We start from the raw sequence: 17,646 nt of genomic DNA on the forward strand, positions 1-17,646 counted from the left end.
AGAACCAGGGCATGGGGCAAAGGTAATGAACTTGATGTATCTGTGAATATCTTAGGAGAGAGATCTAGACTAGAAATATAGATCTGGGGCTGTCACATGGTTACATCTAATAATCTATTGTCCTTGGGGACTGAGTAAGAAGGACAGGTTGTACAGAGTCCTGGTGCCCATGGTTGAAGGAACAAGTACAGGGAGAGGTGCCCCTGATGGGGACTGAACAAATAGCCTTCTGTATAGTAGAGAGACCATAAAAAAACAGAATATAAGGATGGGTGAGCCTTTAAGAAGGCAGGTTAGCAGTGGCACATACTTCAGAGAAGTCAAGAGCAGTAAAAACTGAAATCCACCCACTTCACTTTGACCGAAGAGCCCATTTGCAGGAGCCCAGACTGGGAGCAGCAGGTGGGCAGGACAGAGGGAAAAGGGGAGGATGGGTGACTTTAAAACCTCAGCTGGTACAGCCTCGATGCCGGGGTTGGACTAGGTGGTGGGGAGGACGCAGGATGCATTCGTTTCCTGTGGCTGCTGTAACAAATTACCACAGACTTGGTTGTTTAAAACGACAGAAGCTTATTCTCTCAAACTTCTAGAGACTGGAAGTTTACAATCAAGGTATCAGCAGGGTTGGTTCTTGCTGGAGGCTCTGAGGGAGAATCCATTCCTTGCCTCTTTTCCAGCTTCTGGTCCTGGAATTTGGTCTTGTCCAGAAAGAGCCCATTTGCAGGAGCCCAGACTGGGAGCAGCAGGTGGGCAGGACAGAGGGAAAAGGGGAGGATGGGTGACTTTAAAACTTAAGTTTCATTAACTTTATTGTAAATACACGAATGAGCAAGGATTATATGTTGCTAGGCGGGTGTGTGGGTGGAGTATTGATGTAGAGGTAGAAATATACAACAAATGAAGTAAAGTTTGGGGGAATCAAAGAAGTTTATAGCAGAAAAAAAGGAGACAGACTTTTGTGCCAGTGATTTTTGGTGTTCCTTGCTTGTGGAAGCATCACTCTTATCTCTGCCTCCATCTGCACCTTGCCTTCTCTTGTCTATCTCTGCATCTTCCTCTCCTTCGGTAAGGACACCTTCATATGATTTCATCTCAACATCCTTAACTTAATTATATTTGCAAAGATGTTTTTCAAAATATGGTCACATTCATAGGTTCTGGATGCCATGTCTTTTTTGGGGGGTGTGCACAATTCAACCCACTACACATGGTGAGGAATGCATAGGCCTAAATGAGTAGGGATGATGAGTGTAAACCAATCTTTAAAAAGTATGAATCAGAAGAATAGAGAAGGAAGGATACAACTACAGCTAGAGGGGATGTCAGGCCCAGGAAGAATGTCTTCAAGATCAGAGATACATGGGAAAGCACTGGAGCAGATGCCATTTTTAGGGTACCCGAAGCATATATAATTAGAAGGGCCCTCTTTATTTATTAATTTTTGAGACAGGGTCTCACTCTGTCACCCAGGCTGGAGTGCAATTGTGCTATAATGACTCCTTGCAGCGTCAACCTCCTGGGCTCAAGTGATCCTCCCATCTCAACCTCCTGAGTAGCTGGGACCACAGGCATGCCACCACTGCCTAGTTTACAGCAGATTCTTACATAGAAATCCTTCCCAGCTGCAGCCCAGCTTCCCCCCCCGCCTCAAACACTTCAATTCCCAGCACCTCTCAGCATTTGTCGGAGCCTAGACTGGGAACAGCAGGTGGGCAAGACAGAGGGAAAAGGAGAAAGTGGTTGACCCTGAAAATTAAGCTTCATTAACTTCATGGTAAATCCATGAATGAGCAAGGATATGTGTTACCAGGCAGGTGGATGAGTGGAGACAGATTGCCTATGGACAAGGAGGAGTGACACCTCTTCCTTTGAGGCAGGTAGGAAGGGTGAAATAGGGGCCACTGATCAGTTTGTATCAGAACAGATAGGAGGGTGAGAATATTGTTTGATGGCCTCAATTGAGTGAAATATAAAACAAAGACATCTAATCAGAATAAGGGGGCAGGATTTTGAGGAGAAATGAGAAATTTGAAGATGCTCTGAGGATAAAGTAGATGACAAAATATAGTTAGAGAACAGTGCCCTATGCAACTAGAGGAAGTAGAAAACCATTGCCTTTGGCACAGTTGATGTGTGAAGCTAAGGTCACTTTGGCTTTGGGTCAAGGTCATGGACCTGCTTGGTGGCTTCCTGTGAATAGCTGTGATCAGGACTGTGTAGACTTCAGATTTAGAGAGAACTGCATTCAGAGTCTATTTCTGCAACTAATTAACTGAAGACCACTTGGCAACTCCCTTACCATCTTTGAGTCTTTGCCTTTCCTTCAGGTAAAAAGCAGATATTATCCTCCTTATAGGTCCTGTTTTAAATTCCTTATTCCACAAACCAGCATTCCAAGTGCGCAGCACAATAGCTGACACACAAGAGGACTTCAGTCAACATGAGCTCCCCTTCCCTCGTTTCCCCTTCTGCTCACTGCCCCCCTCCCCCTCCTCTTATTCATGGTGTAAGTCCAGTTGCATAGTTGTCTCCAGGAGTTTCCAGGGTTTAAAGGGGCTTGTAGGATAAAAGTGGTTTCAGTGTGAATTAGTCCATTTTAAGTGAGTGCTTCTCATCACGTTTTTGTGGCTTACTCACAAAAGCCAGTTCTTTGGGTGATGAGGTGTGATACCCTGGTTGCTGAAAGCTGGATGCTCCTTTGGCTAGGTGATTTGCATAAAAGAATTGTAAATACTTCCTCAGAAGTGACTCAGACACTTCTTGGTTGAATTCAGTATCTTTCCTTCAACAGAATAACGTTCACATAAGTTTCTTTTCTTGTGCCACATGGCCCTGGGCATCCGTTAGGGTGAGAGAAAGTGAAGGGTGTGATTCTTTCTACTTGCCTCAGGATCACTGAAGTGAGCCATAATGACTACTTGTCATAGGCTATACATAATTCTTGTAAATGTCTGTATAGTTTTCTCATTTAAATGAACATGCCACAGTGCTCTTGGGGCAACTTTCCATTAGCCTGAGCACAGCTGACAGCCTGAGACAGCGGTCCTCACTGAATGAAATTTGCTTCTGTTTTGGAGGTCTGATTTTTAATAGAGGCATTGCCTGGTTGGTACCAGCTCTGCAGACCAAGTCTGATTTGTCATTCATGTTTATTGAATTCCCTGATAGCTGTGCAGATGAAGAAACCACTTAGAATTTGGAATAAAAATATAAATAATAGCAACTAACACTGGGTGCTTAGCCCAGGTATCAGGCATTGTCTAAGCCCTTTACTGTTAGCCCATCATAACCCTATCAAGTAGGTACAGTATTTATTCCCCACTTTGTTGATAAGGAAACTGGAAATTGAAGAGATTAAGTAATTTGTCCAAGTTGCACAGTATCTTAGTCAATCTGGGATACTATCACAAGCTACCACAGATTGGGTAGCATATTGACAACAGAAATGTATTTTTTTTACAGTTCTAGAGGCTTGGAAGTCCAAAATCAAAGTGCTGGCAGATTCAGTGTCTGGTGAGGGCCTGGTTCCTGCTTCCTGGTTCATAGTGGCTATGTCCTCACATGCCAGAAGGGATGAAGGAGGTATCCAGGGTATCTTTTATAAACATATTAATCCTATTCATGAGGGTTCTGCACTCATGACCTAATTAGCCCCCAAATGTTTCACCTCCTAATACCATCGCCTTGAGGGTTAGGTCCCTGCATATGAATTTTGGGTGCAGACACAAACATTCAGTCTATTGCACATAGCTAGGAAGTGGTAGAGCTGGAATTTGAACCCAGACAACCTAATTCCAGAATCTAATTTCTTAATTTTGGGGCCATACTGATGACACTTTTCATATTGGTACAAGTATATCTGAAGTTTGTAACTGAAGATGAGGTATAATTTGGTAAAGTATAGTCAGTTCAACAGATGAATCATGCTTAGATGACTTAGCACAGGGATTAAAACTCAAATGTCTATGCACTGCCCCAGGGAGAAACTGCCCAGATGTCATCATATGGGGTGGCGATTGTGGTGGGGAACTGGAGGATACATGCTCATTTTGAAGGGGACAACTATGTATAAACATGTCAGAGGTTTTGTTTTGTTTTTGTTTTTGTCAAGAGAAGCCATAAAACTGGATTTTAATGTGAAACTTCCATTTTTAAATATCATCTTACTGTTAAGAACCCTGTTTTATCCATTAATGGTTAAGTTATAGTCCTGTAGAATGTAGGTTGGGTTTTCCTGCAGTAACCAACAACCCCCAAAGCTCAGTGTCTTAAACCATTAAAGGTTACTTCTTGCTGATGCCACTTGCCCAACAGCGATCAACAGGGCCCTCAGCTCTTAGAACGTCTCAGAGACTCAGGCTGAAGAAGGCTTTATTTGGACACATTTTTTATGTAATAACTGCAATAGTGCAAGGGGAACATGGGACTCAGACACTGACCCTTAAATCTCCTTATAGAAGTGATGCAGATCAATCACTTAGACTCATATTTCCTTGGCCAAAGTTAATTAATGACCACACCTAACTTCAAAGGGGGTGAAGTGCATACCTTCTGTGGGATGAAAGAAGCAAAATGTTTATGAGTATCCCCAGTGACTACCACAGCTTCATATACTCTGATTTTTAAGGCAGAAATGTCAGATTTTTTCCCTAAGTTAGAATTCAGTTTGCAGAGATTTCAAACAAAAGTTGATTTTTAAAATATTGTTTTGTTCTTGAAGGATTAAATTTGACTTCTCTGAAAAATTTGTATTATGCTTCATTTGGACTAGTGCCACTTATTTAAGTACTATCTTCTTTTAGCTGATCAGGAAATCATATGCAGGAACTGTGAAATAATGTTTAGCTGAAGTGTTGATTTACAGATGAATATTCTAAAAAGAACTACTTGTATATTTTAAATATTTGTTTATGTCATCCACTATCTTGTGTAATTTTTCTCATTACCTACACTGTAAAGTAAGAATCTTACATTATTAATTTATACTCTGTAGTGTCTGGCAATATGGAAAATGGTTATTTCATAGATGTTAATAAATTTTATTGATATATCTGTCAACTAGTAGCTAATAAATCACTATAATTAGAGATCATGACTTCAGACAATGTCATAGAAGTTGGAAACACTTCAGGCAATTTTTTTAGAAGTTGCTTATTGTTGAATATGATGGGATATGAAAGCCAAAGTTCAGTAGCCCCTCAATTTCAAGGTCCTTTCTGGCTTATTCCTTATGAATCACAAAACAAGACCTTCTTTTCAAATATTATTTTTCTTTGATGTTTTCACATGCTTTTTTTGGCTGTAAAATTTGGATGAACTGTAACTTTAAAAAAAATATGAAGCAAATATAAGTGCTCAGGGAGGTAGTCAGTTGCCCGAGATCTTGCAAGGCCTTAAACACTCTTCAAAACAAGCCCCTCCTAGCTCCTAAACCCACACCCTTCCTGGATGACCAGATAGAGAGTGACTCTCATTCTCATGAAATGCAGAGTGCTCAGGGACATAAATGTGTGAGGACAGAACTTGGCCCAGCATCAGTGCTTCTATAATTTAATAGTAAATTACTCCCCTTGGAGAAAGTTGCATGAACACAAGTTACTCATTGATTGAATCTCGACCATGCAAGTGTGTTTCCAAAATCAATTACTCTTAAGTTGTTCCACATGAACTTGTAAATATTAATATAATGATCTATGTAACTGGGTTTTCATTGTTGTTGTCTATCTATTGATACTTAAGGTAGAGGAAGTTGTAACGTAGTGTTAAGATTCTCGGTCAGATAACCTGGATTTTAAAACCATTACCAACACTATATACTGGCTGTTTAATATTGGCAAATCATTTAACTCAGTAATGTTTAGATTCCTTATTTATAAAATAGAGATAAAAGATATCACCTACATCATATAAAATTGCTCTGAAGATCTAATGAAACAATGTGTACAATATTCATGGCACAATGCCAGATACATGCTAAGCATTCAATAAAAATCAGCAATTATTAATATTGTATTACTATCTTTATAAAATCATATAATCAGGATTAAAGGATTTCAAACTTGATTGGATTAAGCTACTCATCTAATAATTTAACCCCCCCTACAATTTTCCCACCAAGAAGTCTCCTAGACCATGACTGAATACTTATTATTAGATAACTCTGACTTCTCAAACTTTCTCATATTGATTCCAATTATGCTTAAACCTGTAGCTTTTACCACTTGGAAATACACAGAACAAAAGTAGACCCTTTCCTCCTGATAGCCCTTTGTGAATTTGAAAATATCTCTAATTATAAGCTATTCCCTAAACTTCCTTGGAACTTACTACCTCTCCCTGAAATTTTCACTTGACCTTTCTCCTTCCCTTCAACCCCAAAATTTTGGGAAGGATGGTATATAAATTGTCTCAACTTCCTCTAGTTTCATTTTCCCTTCAACAGCTTGGTTATAGAGTCTAACTCAACAGCTCTCCAAGCTGAAGCATGGAGATTACCCGAGAGTCAAAACAAGATAAAAAACAGAGGAATAATAAAATTGGCCCCGTTTTATTGAATCCTTTATAATGTTTGAATCATTATACTAAGAGTTTTAAGTATATTTTCTCATTGAATCTTTACTAGGCCCTATGTGAATTATATATTGATATTATTATCTCTGTTTTACTGTTGAGGAAAACGAGTCTCTGAATTTGAATTTTTCAACATCCTGCAGCTTGAAAGGGGTGATCGGTGGGTCCAGGTTTGTAAGTGGGTGTTTTCTTCCTCCAAAGTCCCTGCACTTAAACACCAGGTTTATAAATATAAATAAAGTTAGATGAATATGGGAAGGAAAAGGTAAACCATCAGATCAGTTGATATTATTGTCTTTTATACATTATGTAAAATACATGCTTATGAGATAAAAATAAATATAAGACATAGCCCTTTTTTCTCATATAGGGAAGCTTATCATCTAGCAAATATGCACACATATGTACACATGAAAAATGACAAGAGAAAATGGATAACTGCATAAACATATATTTTATATGAGCCATCTCTTCTATTAAGTCCTTCTTTATATTTTAAAAATTGTTTATAAATATATAGACATAATGGCAGAGATGGGGATACACAGGTATACATATAGTTAATGATACAGACAAGGAGATATAAAGATATAGATAAAGACTACAGGCAGATATTAATATATGGATATAGGCATATAGGTATGTAGGGATACAAGTAAAAACAGAAAAAAAATATTTAAAGTAAAACTATGAACCAGAAGGTTATACATCAAATTTAGGACAGTGGTTGTTTTGGCGAGGAAATGAGAAAATAGGGCAAGTAAGTGTAGGGCTGAGGAGAGAGGGGAGAGAGGGAAGAACTGTAATGTTCTGTTTATTTTATGTACCTAAAAGTATCTGGGCTGGGAGCTTTGGTACATGCCTGTCATCTCAGCACTTTGAGAGGCCAAGGCAGGAGGATCACTTGAGCCCAGGAATTTGAGACGAGTCTGGGTAACATAGGGAGACCCTGTTTTCACATCAGATTTTGAAAAGCTTGGTGTTGGGGCACAGGCCTGTCACTCAACCTCCCAGGCTCAAGTGATCCCAGCTACTTGAGGGAGGTGGCAGGATCTCTTGAGCCCGGGAGGTTGAGGCTGCAGTGAGCCATGCTCTCACTATTGCACTCCAGCCTGGGCAACAGAGTGAGATCTTGTCTCAAAAAAAAGAAAGAAAGAAAAGAAAGAAAGAAAGAAAGAAAGAAAGAAAGAAAGAAAGAAAGAAAGAAAGAAAGAAAGGAAGAAAGAAATCTGAATAAAATATAAATACAAGAGAGATGGGGTGTGGAGGGACAGCTTCAAATCTTTATTAATTTTGGGGTCTTGCATTAGAATCATATAAATGATACTATCCTGTAAGATATTATATCATTCACGTTCATAAAACTGTGTTCTCATACAAGAGAGCTAACCTGTAAATTTAAGGATTACATCACAACTAAGGTTCCTGAAATGAAGGGAGCTCCCCCTCCCCTGGCTTGGGCACCACTGACTGCCATGCTTCTGTTGGCAGGCAGTGGGCTGTGATCGGCAACTGGGAAGCAGTGCCAAGGAGGACAACTGTGGAGTCTGTGCTGGCGATGGCTCCACCTGCAGGCTCGTACGGGGACAATCGAAGTCACAGGTTTCTCCTGAAAAAAGTAGGTTTTAAACCCAATACGGTATTACTATCATACAAGATATATTTTAGACACTCTATTGCTAGAATAACATTTTCTGAAGCTAATCCTTTTTAGTTGGAAATAGCTTTTGGCTCATTTTCTAAAAGTGAAATTTCTTCCAAAAAGTGTGTATCAAATTTTTGATCCCATTGTATCTTCAAAGAGGTCCTGTTTCTTTGAACCTTTGCCAATGCAGGGTATTACTATTTAAAATATATATATTTGCAATTTTTTAAGGTAAATCATGAAATAATAATTTATCTGTCTTCCTTTGATGGCTAACAAGGTAGAAAATATTGTCATGTATCTATTGACCATTTATACTTTTTAATTTCTCAGTTAGCTATTGAAGCTGTTTATCAGTTTTCCTATTTGGATGTAGATCTTTTCCTCATTGTTGAGAGCTTTTGAGATATCGCAAATGCTAACATTTTATCTGTCACACTTATTTCAAATGTGGTTCCAGTTGTTATTTGACTTTCAATTTTGTGTAATTAGAGTTTCTAAGTTTAATGTATTTGGAAATTTCTATCTTTTCACTTTAATAATATCTGTCTTTTAAAAAATCCTTTAGTTTGGGGAATCAGTAAACTTTTTTTGTAAAGACATAGATAGTAAATATTTTAGGCTTTGCTGGCCATATAGTCTCAACTACCTGTCAGATGAACCTGGAAGCAGGGAGTCCAAATAGGAAGTGTTTTTCAAAATTTTCAAGAGTGTTTAAAATAATGATGCTGTGATCTAGGGTAGTGTGGCAGGAAACCTAGAGGAAGGAACAGGTGGAGAGATCTTTGGGATGTAGAACGAACAGAGCTTGGTAATTCTTTCAATGAAGGCTATAAGAGAAAAGAAGCAGCTAGAATGGCCCAAATTTTCCATTTTGTGCAGCTGGGTGGACATGTTCGCTATTCATTTGGGTAAGGAATTCATGAAGAGGAGACACATATCAAAGATGAGAGTCCACCTCCCTGAATTTTATTCTGTTTTGAGACAGAGTCTTGCTCTGTCACCAGGTTGGAGTGCAGTGGCTCGACCTCAGCTCACTGCAACCTCCACATCCCAGTTTCACCTGAATTTTGCTCTTACCAAAATTTTGAACGCATAAGTATCCAGTACCTCAGTATCTTTCTGATGCCTGCAAACAGATATTGATTGTGTTTTGTTTGTGATTGGAGGGTTGATCTGAAACATGCTAGTTTATCATGGCTGATAGCAAAACCCCTTGTTGGTGGCATTCAGCTATAAAAGTAGGTGAGTTTATCCAAAGAGAGTATGTAGAATATAAAAGGAAGCCAATAATTCCATCTTGAGGAAAAGCTAAAGTCAAAGCATTTAGCCAAAGAAGACATTTAAGGGAATCCAACAGAGAAGGAATGAATAGTGTAAGGAGGTAAATGCAGAACTGAGCAAGAGCAGTACCATGGACCCCAAAGGAATAAGTAATTTCAAAAACGAGATGGGAGTGGCCAACGATGTTAAATGCTCTTATGAGTTAAACTGGAATAAGGGCCCAAAAGTTTGTCTTTTGCAATTTGAAGGTCATTTGTGATGTCAGCAAGAGTGATTTTGATGAACTGCAGGCTGAAACCAAAGCTTGATTGCAATGGGTTGGTGGGTGAAGAGAAGGTAAGAATGTATAAAGGGAAGGATTTGCTCAGGATAAGAAGGGGGAACAGACCAACACCCTGTCAATAACTGGATAACTCTACAGGGCTGTTTGGAGAACACCATGAGGTGTTCTAGGCTATTGTCTTTATTTGGCTCTTTATTAGGAGATAGACTTGGCCACTAGGAGTGAGGGCTCAGAGACTTGAGCCTGTTCCCATGAAGGAAAGAAGAAGGAATTCATCAATAGTACAAAGATAGAGGAATAGCTTTGAGGGCCTAGCTGAGATTGGAAACCATGAATTCATGAAGGTTCCAATTTACAGACTTCATGAAAGAGGTGGCTTTAAATGGTGATATATCAATGAGGAATGTATTCTACTCAAATCACAGAAAACTCAACTTATAAACATTGGAACTTATAAATCTTTTCTTTTCTTTTTCTTTTTTGAGACAGAGTTTCACTCTTGTTACCCAGGCTGGAGTGCAATAGCGTGATCTTGGCTCACCCCAACCTCCGCCTCCCGGGTTCAGGCAATTCTCCTGCCTCAGCCTCCTGAGTAGCTGGGATCACAGGCACGCGCCACCATGCCCAGCTAATTTTTTGTATTTTTAGTAGAGACGGGGTTTCACCATGTTGACCAGGATGGTCTTGATCTGTTGACCTCGTGATCCACCGGCCTCGGCCTCCCAAAGTGCTGGGATTACAGGCTTGAGCCACCGCGCCTGGCCATAAATCTTTTCTAACAAGAAGCCTGGAGTAGGCAGCTAAGGCTGGGGATGCTGTTTTACTGTGTCTTTCAGGAACCAGGCACCTTTCTCTCTTCTCACACCCTTGGAGGGTGGCTTTTGCCTGTGTCATTATAAAGAACACAGTATTTAAAAAATGCTTTTCATACTCTGTTCCTCCTTATTATCTGGGATGTAGATATTCTCCTCAGGGAATTTTTCTTCATTGACCAGAACTGTGGCATATAACACCCTGGCTTCCAAGGAGGTGGGAAACCAAATAGTTAGCATTCCTTCTGTTTGTTATTACTAATATTGATCAAATGCTTTAGAATTCCCAAAGTTCTCTTCAGACATATCATATCATTTAATTCTACCGGCATCCTTGCACTATAGTTTGGATGATGTCCTGCTTGTCTTACAAATGAGGAATCTAAGGACCAGAAAGTTAAGAAACATCTCCCATAATTAATTATGAAGGGAAATATTGGGAAGTGATTAAGAAATTGGGGTCTGGGGCCAGCCTTCCAGGGTTAAGTCCTGGGTCTGTTGCTTATGAGCTGTGTGAGTTATTTAAATTATTTAACTTCCATGGGTATCTTGGATTTCTGATTTTAAACTGGGAATAACAACAGTATTGCCTTTGTAGAGCTGTTGTCAGGATTTAAAAAATCAACCCATGTTGAGCACTCCAAACAGTGGAGTACTAGAGAGCACTCAGTAAGTGCTAGCTGCATTTTTATTAAAAATATTACTCATTGGGGCACCAAACAATGTCACACTGATATGGGAGGGGAGCAGGAAAGTATTGGGTAGAGAAGGACAGGGTCCCTGGCTAGGGCTCCACCCTCAAGCCTGTGCCCACGGGCCTAGGTGAGGACAGGGACTCCTGTTTTCCCACCCAAATGTTGCATTTTCCAAGACTGCTGTGGCCCACCATGCCCCCCATCCTGTGCTTATAAAAACCCAAGACCCTAGCAGGCACACACACACACAGAAGTGACTAGATGTCTAGAGGAACACACCAGTGAAAGAACACACAGACACTCACAGGCCGTTGTCAGTGTGCAACACAGACCCAGAGGGAAGCTTGGCCAAGGGTGGGTGGAGGAGAGCCCAGATTCCAGGGGAAGATGACCTTCCCACTCCATCCCCCTTCTTCCTCTCCATCCATCTGCTGAGAGCTGCCTCCGCCATTAAATAAAACTTTGTACTCCTTCTCCAAGCCCATGTGTGATTCTATTTTTCCGGTACACTAGGGCAAGAACTGTGGGATACAGACAGCCCTCTGTCCTTGAGATAAGGCAGAGGGTCTAACTGAGCTGATTAACACAGCCACCAGAGGACAGCTGAGCTGAGAGAGCACACTAACACCCGCTGGAACTTCAGGAACTTTAAACACTCAATTCTAGATGCTGCCATGAGGTTAGAGCCCCACATTCCCCATAACCTGCCCATCTGGATGTTCCCACTAGGGGTTTAAGCTGTGGGGCACTGAAGAAGCAAGCTACTCCCCCATTGCATGCCCTGCATGGGGGATAAGGGAACTTTTCCCGTTTCAACACCTCTTATCTAAATGTAGGTATTTGTAAACGTATTTGAAAGTCAATAATCAGTCAATCTGGGGATTGATTTTAAGAGATCTACTGCTTGGTATAGAGGAAAACCTTGAAAGTGTGAAAAAAAAAGAGTGAATTACAGGAGAAACTAAAGTTTTAGGACTCAGATCAGTGAACACAGTTTGAAGAGACAGGCTATGCTGAGAAGCATTCATTCAGGAAGGCATGTGGATGAGGGGACTAAGGGAGAAAGACAATAGTTGGATCAGGGTGTAAGGAGATATGTAGAGTTAGCATTAGCCTTAGAAAGTTTGGAAATCTCATCAGAAAATACCTCATTTTGTCAGGGTCTCAGAAAGATTAGAACTTGAGATAATTCTAATTGAACCAGGGTAGATGCCAGATGAAATTGTGTCAAGGGGCAGTCTCATTTGGAGAAGTGTGCGGAAGAAGTACTGAAATGCAGGGTAGTTCATTGTTCTCTGTCTCTTGATTTTCAGCTTTTGGATTACATATGCTTTTGAGACTCTATTGAAAGTTATGCATTTTCTTTCCAGGAAAATACATGTGTATTTATAAGCCCCAAATTTGCCATTCTGATTTTTTGTGGGGTTCTCAGGCCCCAGATGCCTGTTTAGGACATTCCAAGTTAAGTACCCCTAAAATGTTCAATTTTTTAAAATCAAATTCTACATAGAAATGGTAATAGGAGTGCACAGACAGATCTTTCAGTGCAGGGCATGAGTGACATGGTGTAAGCTAGGAGCATCCCACAGAATGCTGGCATTTTATCAGGTTCCGTATACCTGTGCTTGAGCTAAGGCATATATAGCAAAGATTCCTGCATGCCTGAAAACATAGTCCTTCATCATCTTGATTCTAACGATGGCCCCTTCACATCTGTTACAGCTCTAAAACTGACCAGCTGAAACTGTTTTTGGCTGGGATTTTCCCTAGGCCATATGGAAGCACTTCCCTATAATCATGCTTTGTGTGAAAGAAATGTGGGAAATGAAGCCATGTCTCCCCCTGAGTGTGCATCACTGGAGCCTGCAGAATCCACGCAGCTCCTACGTCCACACCTTGCCAGGCATTCATTTTGATCTTTCCTGGGACTCACCCTGAGTCAGGACATGGCAATGAGATGCTGTTGGCACATCCCCGCACTGGGGAAAGTGCAAGGCTGCACACAGGATATCATTTCCATCACGCAGTGAGGCAGACACAAGGTGTAAGAGCCTGGAGCCAAAACCTTTGCTATGAGAAAAATCAGAAATTTATCCAGATACAACACACAAATTTCCTGTTCCGAGGGAGGAGGAGAGAGACGGAACTGACAACCAACATAAACAGCTTTGGATATTGGAAAAGGGAACCAGAGGCCACTCAGATATTAAAGAGAGAAAGCTCTAAAAACAACAACAAAGGAGCAAACATATCTATTTGGAGAGTCTTGGCTTGGTATTTAGGAACTCAGTTGTAGTTCCAGGTTTGTTCCTTATTTTGGTCTTGTCCACACCAGGGCACACATGTGTGAGGCAAAGACACACTCGGCTTGTCTATTCTAAGCTTTTTGTCCATTTTTACATGGCAGCCAAGTCTATTGATCGAGTGTTACCTAAGGCCAACTGGGAACACCAGCATTTCGCTCAACTTTTGACAGTATGAAAATAAATACACCCTCTTTTAAGGCATTCCTTGGTACTCCTTGCCTCTCCCACTAGTAAGCTTTGCAAAAGCAGCACCATGTCCTTGGTGTTCATTGTATTCCTGGTGCTGGTACAGAACACATCATAGGAGCTCAGTTAATGTTGAACAAATGAATGTGTGCCCTTCGCTGGAGATGATTCTGCTTCCTGTTATGATTTCAGTGGGACTAAATGATATTGTGCAATAGAATTGGACTGGAAGCCAAAGACTAGGGTAATAACTTCAGTTTGGCCTCTAACCATCTATCTTCTTGGGCAAGATGCTTCACTTACTGGGACCTCAACTATTCCATCTGTACAGTGAGCATGGACAATTTCTAAGACCTCTTCTAGCTCTGAAAATCTATTAAGTGTATGTGTACTTTGTTCCTTGTTTGAAAAAAACAATAGATCTTAAGATTGAATGGAGTTTAGAGAAACAAGTCCCAGGAACTTATATGAAGCCATTTTCTGAACTTTTAATGAAAGGCTTGACAGTTGTGGCTCGTCTTTAGTTTGATAGGGCCCAGAAAATTTTAGATACACCACAAGAGTGAATTGGTGTGAAGTTTCTTCTTACCGCTTTTGAACTGCTACTTGGTTGCCTTTTAATATGATATTGTCACAACCTGCAAGAGAGAGTTTTAGTTTGTGCACTGACCCCCTCATTGGTATGTGAGCTCCTCAAGAACCTCGTGCACCTGGCCCAGTACCTGGCACCCAGTATGTTTTCATTAGAGGCCTGTTGACCTGACCTATGCAGAATTGAAGAGCCCACTTAGAGTAGCATCCCTATGGCAGCAGTCCCTGAGGAATGTGAATTAAAGTCAGAAGCAGCTTATTGGCAGGCAAGCACTGTATCACCTGGGGTCACCCAGAAGACCTGGCATCTGCTGACCAGATGAAAGCACTGGGACTATTAGGGAAAATACTTATTGGGACAATAATAATAATAATAGTGGCCCCCAGATTTTGTATACTTACACTGGATGTATTAAGGTGTATTTGTCATGTATGACATTATTTATTCTTAACCCCACAAGGTGGGTACTACTATACACTCCCCATTTAACAAATGGAGAAATAGGCTCAGTGAAATTAAGCACCTTCGTCAAGGCCTCACAACTGGTGAGTGGTCAAGGTGGTTCTGACCTTTGAGTTCATGCTCTTAACCACCCTCCCAAACTGTCTTCCAAGGACAGTTAGATGAGCATGAGATGAGAGGTGTACCAAGGCCTAGAGTGATAGGAGAGAGAACAAAGGTAGCATGAAAATGGGGCCAGAGGGGAGAAAATGTTGCCCTAATCTACCTACCCCTTGTTTCCCCTCAGCAGAGCCCAGCTCCATGGTTCCTGACCCAGCCTGCACATCAAGAGCACCTGTGGAACTTGTCCCATGTTCTGATTATCAGGCCCCACCCTAGAATTTTGAGGAGTAAATCTGGCCAATCATAATCATAGGTCACCAAACTTTTCAGGTGGCCCTGGCACATGCCTTTGGTTAACATCTCTGCTTTTCAGTGTCTGATGCCCAACGACAGAGTCAGAATGCAGATGACCATCTTATCCTCACCAGCCTCCTGGTTTCTTAGATGCAGTTTAAAGGGCAGAAAATGAGAGTTACACTACGATGCTGAAGAACATCTGGACAGATATTTGTTATTAGATGCTGTGGAACATAGTCCCCTCTCCTGCATGCTGTTCCAAAGCTAGCCCTGCCAATGAACACAGAAGCATACGTTATTAGGCAGTCTGCCTGTTACCATGGTCTTTTGAGGTAAAGGCAATTTAAGCCAGTAAATAAACATCCCTCAGGTTGGGAGCAGATGTTTCTGCATAGGGCCTAAGGGCTGAAGATACTCATTTGCAGATTCAGCAATTGGGGACTTCAGTAATGTACCCTAAGAGCTCAGGGCATGAGTCAGTTTTCAGACGATTGCTCTCACCAAGGCAAAACTCTGCTGTGTTGCTTCCTTACTTTGTAAAAAGTTTGCTGTCAATTTCCTACATTTGCTTTTTCTACTTTTTGCTCACTGACATGTTTCATTTTTCTCAGTCCCATTTGCAAAGTAGTGTATAGACAGTCCTCCAGCTGCAGAATCAGTGTTGCCACCCATTGACTTTTCCTTTTCTCACCTTCCAAAATCCCCTGCTGCTCCTACAGAATGACAGATGAGCTTGAAGCAAACCTTGCTATCCTCCTTTTGAGAAGTTGTGTAGACCCTGTTCTGTACAATGCCACACTAGGTTAACTCTTTTTTTTTTTTTGAGGTGAAGTTTTGCTCTTGTTGCCCAGGCTGGAGTACAGTGGTGCAATCGGCTTGCTGCAATCTCTACCTCCCAGGTTCAAGCAATTCTCCTGCCTCAGCCTCCAGAATAGCTGGGATTACAGGCACACACCACCATGCCCAGTTAATTTTGTATTTTTAATAGAGATGGGGTTTCACCATGTTGGTCAGCTGGTCTTGAACTCCTGATCTCGGGTGATCCACCAGTGTCAGCCTCCCAAAGTGCTGGGATTACAGGAGTGAGCCACCGCACCCTACCTAGGTAACTCTTTTTAGTCTAAGTGATGCCAGATAGTTGTGGGTGTGTGAGGGCATTAGAAAACACTTTTTTTTTCAGTTTACAAAATTTTTTCACAACATTATCTCTTTTTAAATAAATTCGTTCCTTAAAAAAAAAGAAAGCCTATTTTTTACAATTTTCTATAGGGTTCAAAGTATTAGTATTAGCATGTATTTAGATACTTCTTTTTAAAAACTACTTTATACTTTGGGAATAGTGTGTGTGTGTGCACGCACACAGGTGTGTCTGAATCTAAATAGAAGGAGAAAATAAATGCAAGTTCTAGAAAAGTAACATGAAAAATACTTGACAGAAAATTTTGTTCAGGAAAAAAAATAGCCAACCAACTAAAAAAACACACACCAAAAAAACAAAAACAAAAACCAAGAATAGAAAAGTAGGGATGAGGTTGTCCAAGTGAGAGTCTCTAAGACATCCTTTTCCTTGTTTACCTTGGAATGTATATATTTAGGTTGATGTAGTTCTGGTTGAACTTTATAGTGAAAATAAATAATCTGATATAAATTACAGTCCTCTGGGCTGAAACTTCTGTTTATTGATTAGTTAATATTGTGTTGGCAATTTATTTCCTGTACATCTTGCTACTTAGCAAAGCTGTGATATCCAACAGGAAATGAGACATAGAAAAAATATGATGGAACAGCTGGACTTGAGCATTTATGTGTAGGAGGGAAAGTCAGTGAATCTTAGGTCAGTCCAGTGATTGCAAAATCAAACAAGTGAAACCCACAAAATGAAACTCTATGTGATGGGTGAGTTTGAGTTTATATAGCATCGCTTGGTCTCATAGTAGAAGGGTTTGAAGTGTAGTTTTGGGTTCTGCCCCTGGTTCTAATGCTTAGGAACTCTGTGATCTTGGGAAAGTCACTTTAACCTTGTAAAAGCTTAATTGTCTTAATTGTAGAAATGAGTTTTCATTAGAATGAATGAGGTAATTCATCACAAGTTCCTTAGCATGGCGCCTGGGGGCATAGTAAATGCTCAACATGGTTTTAATAATAACTTATACTTACCCATCCCCTAATTGGTACCAAGTTCTTTTCTAAGCCCTTTGCATATATTACCTTATTAAATACTCACAACAACCCCTTGGAACAGGTATTCCTATTATCCTCATTTTACAGACATAACTGAGGCACAAAAAGAGTAAGTAACTTGCCCAAGGTCACACAGCAAGTGGCAGTGCTGGTATTCTAACCCAGGTTGTCTGGCTCCAGAATCTGTGATGGTAACCACTATACCATATTGCCTCTCCCAGTAGTTTGTAG

At 40.6% G+C, this 17,646-nt stretch overlaps 1 protein-coding gene across 5 annotated transcripts in view; it reads left to right on the forward strand.

Annotated features, from left to right (window-relative positions):
• Window positions 1–17,646, forward strand: part of ADAMTSL3 (ADAMTS like 3) — a 454,464-nt gene that overhangs the window by 223,900 nt on the left and 212,918 nt on the right. For all 5 annotated transcript variants that reach the window (XM_035303956.3, XM_035303955.3, XM_035303954.3 and 2 more), the window contains exon 7: window positions 8,062–8,188. In XM_035303956.3, the coding sequence (XP_035159847.3) occupies window positions 8,062–8,188 (127 nt within the window). The remainder of the gene's footprint in view (window positions 1–8,061; window positions 8,189–17,646) is intronic.

The sequence above is a fragment of the Callithrix jacchus genome, chromosome 6, assembly GCF_049354715.1.
Source record: "Callithrix jacchus isolate 240 chromosome 6, calJac240_pri, whole genome shotgun sequence".
Classification (NCBI taxonomy): Eukaryota; Metazoa; Chordata; class Mammalia; order Primates; family Cebidae; genus Callithrix; species Callithrix jacchus.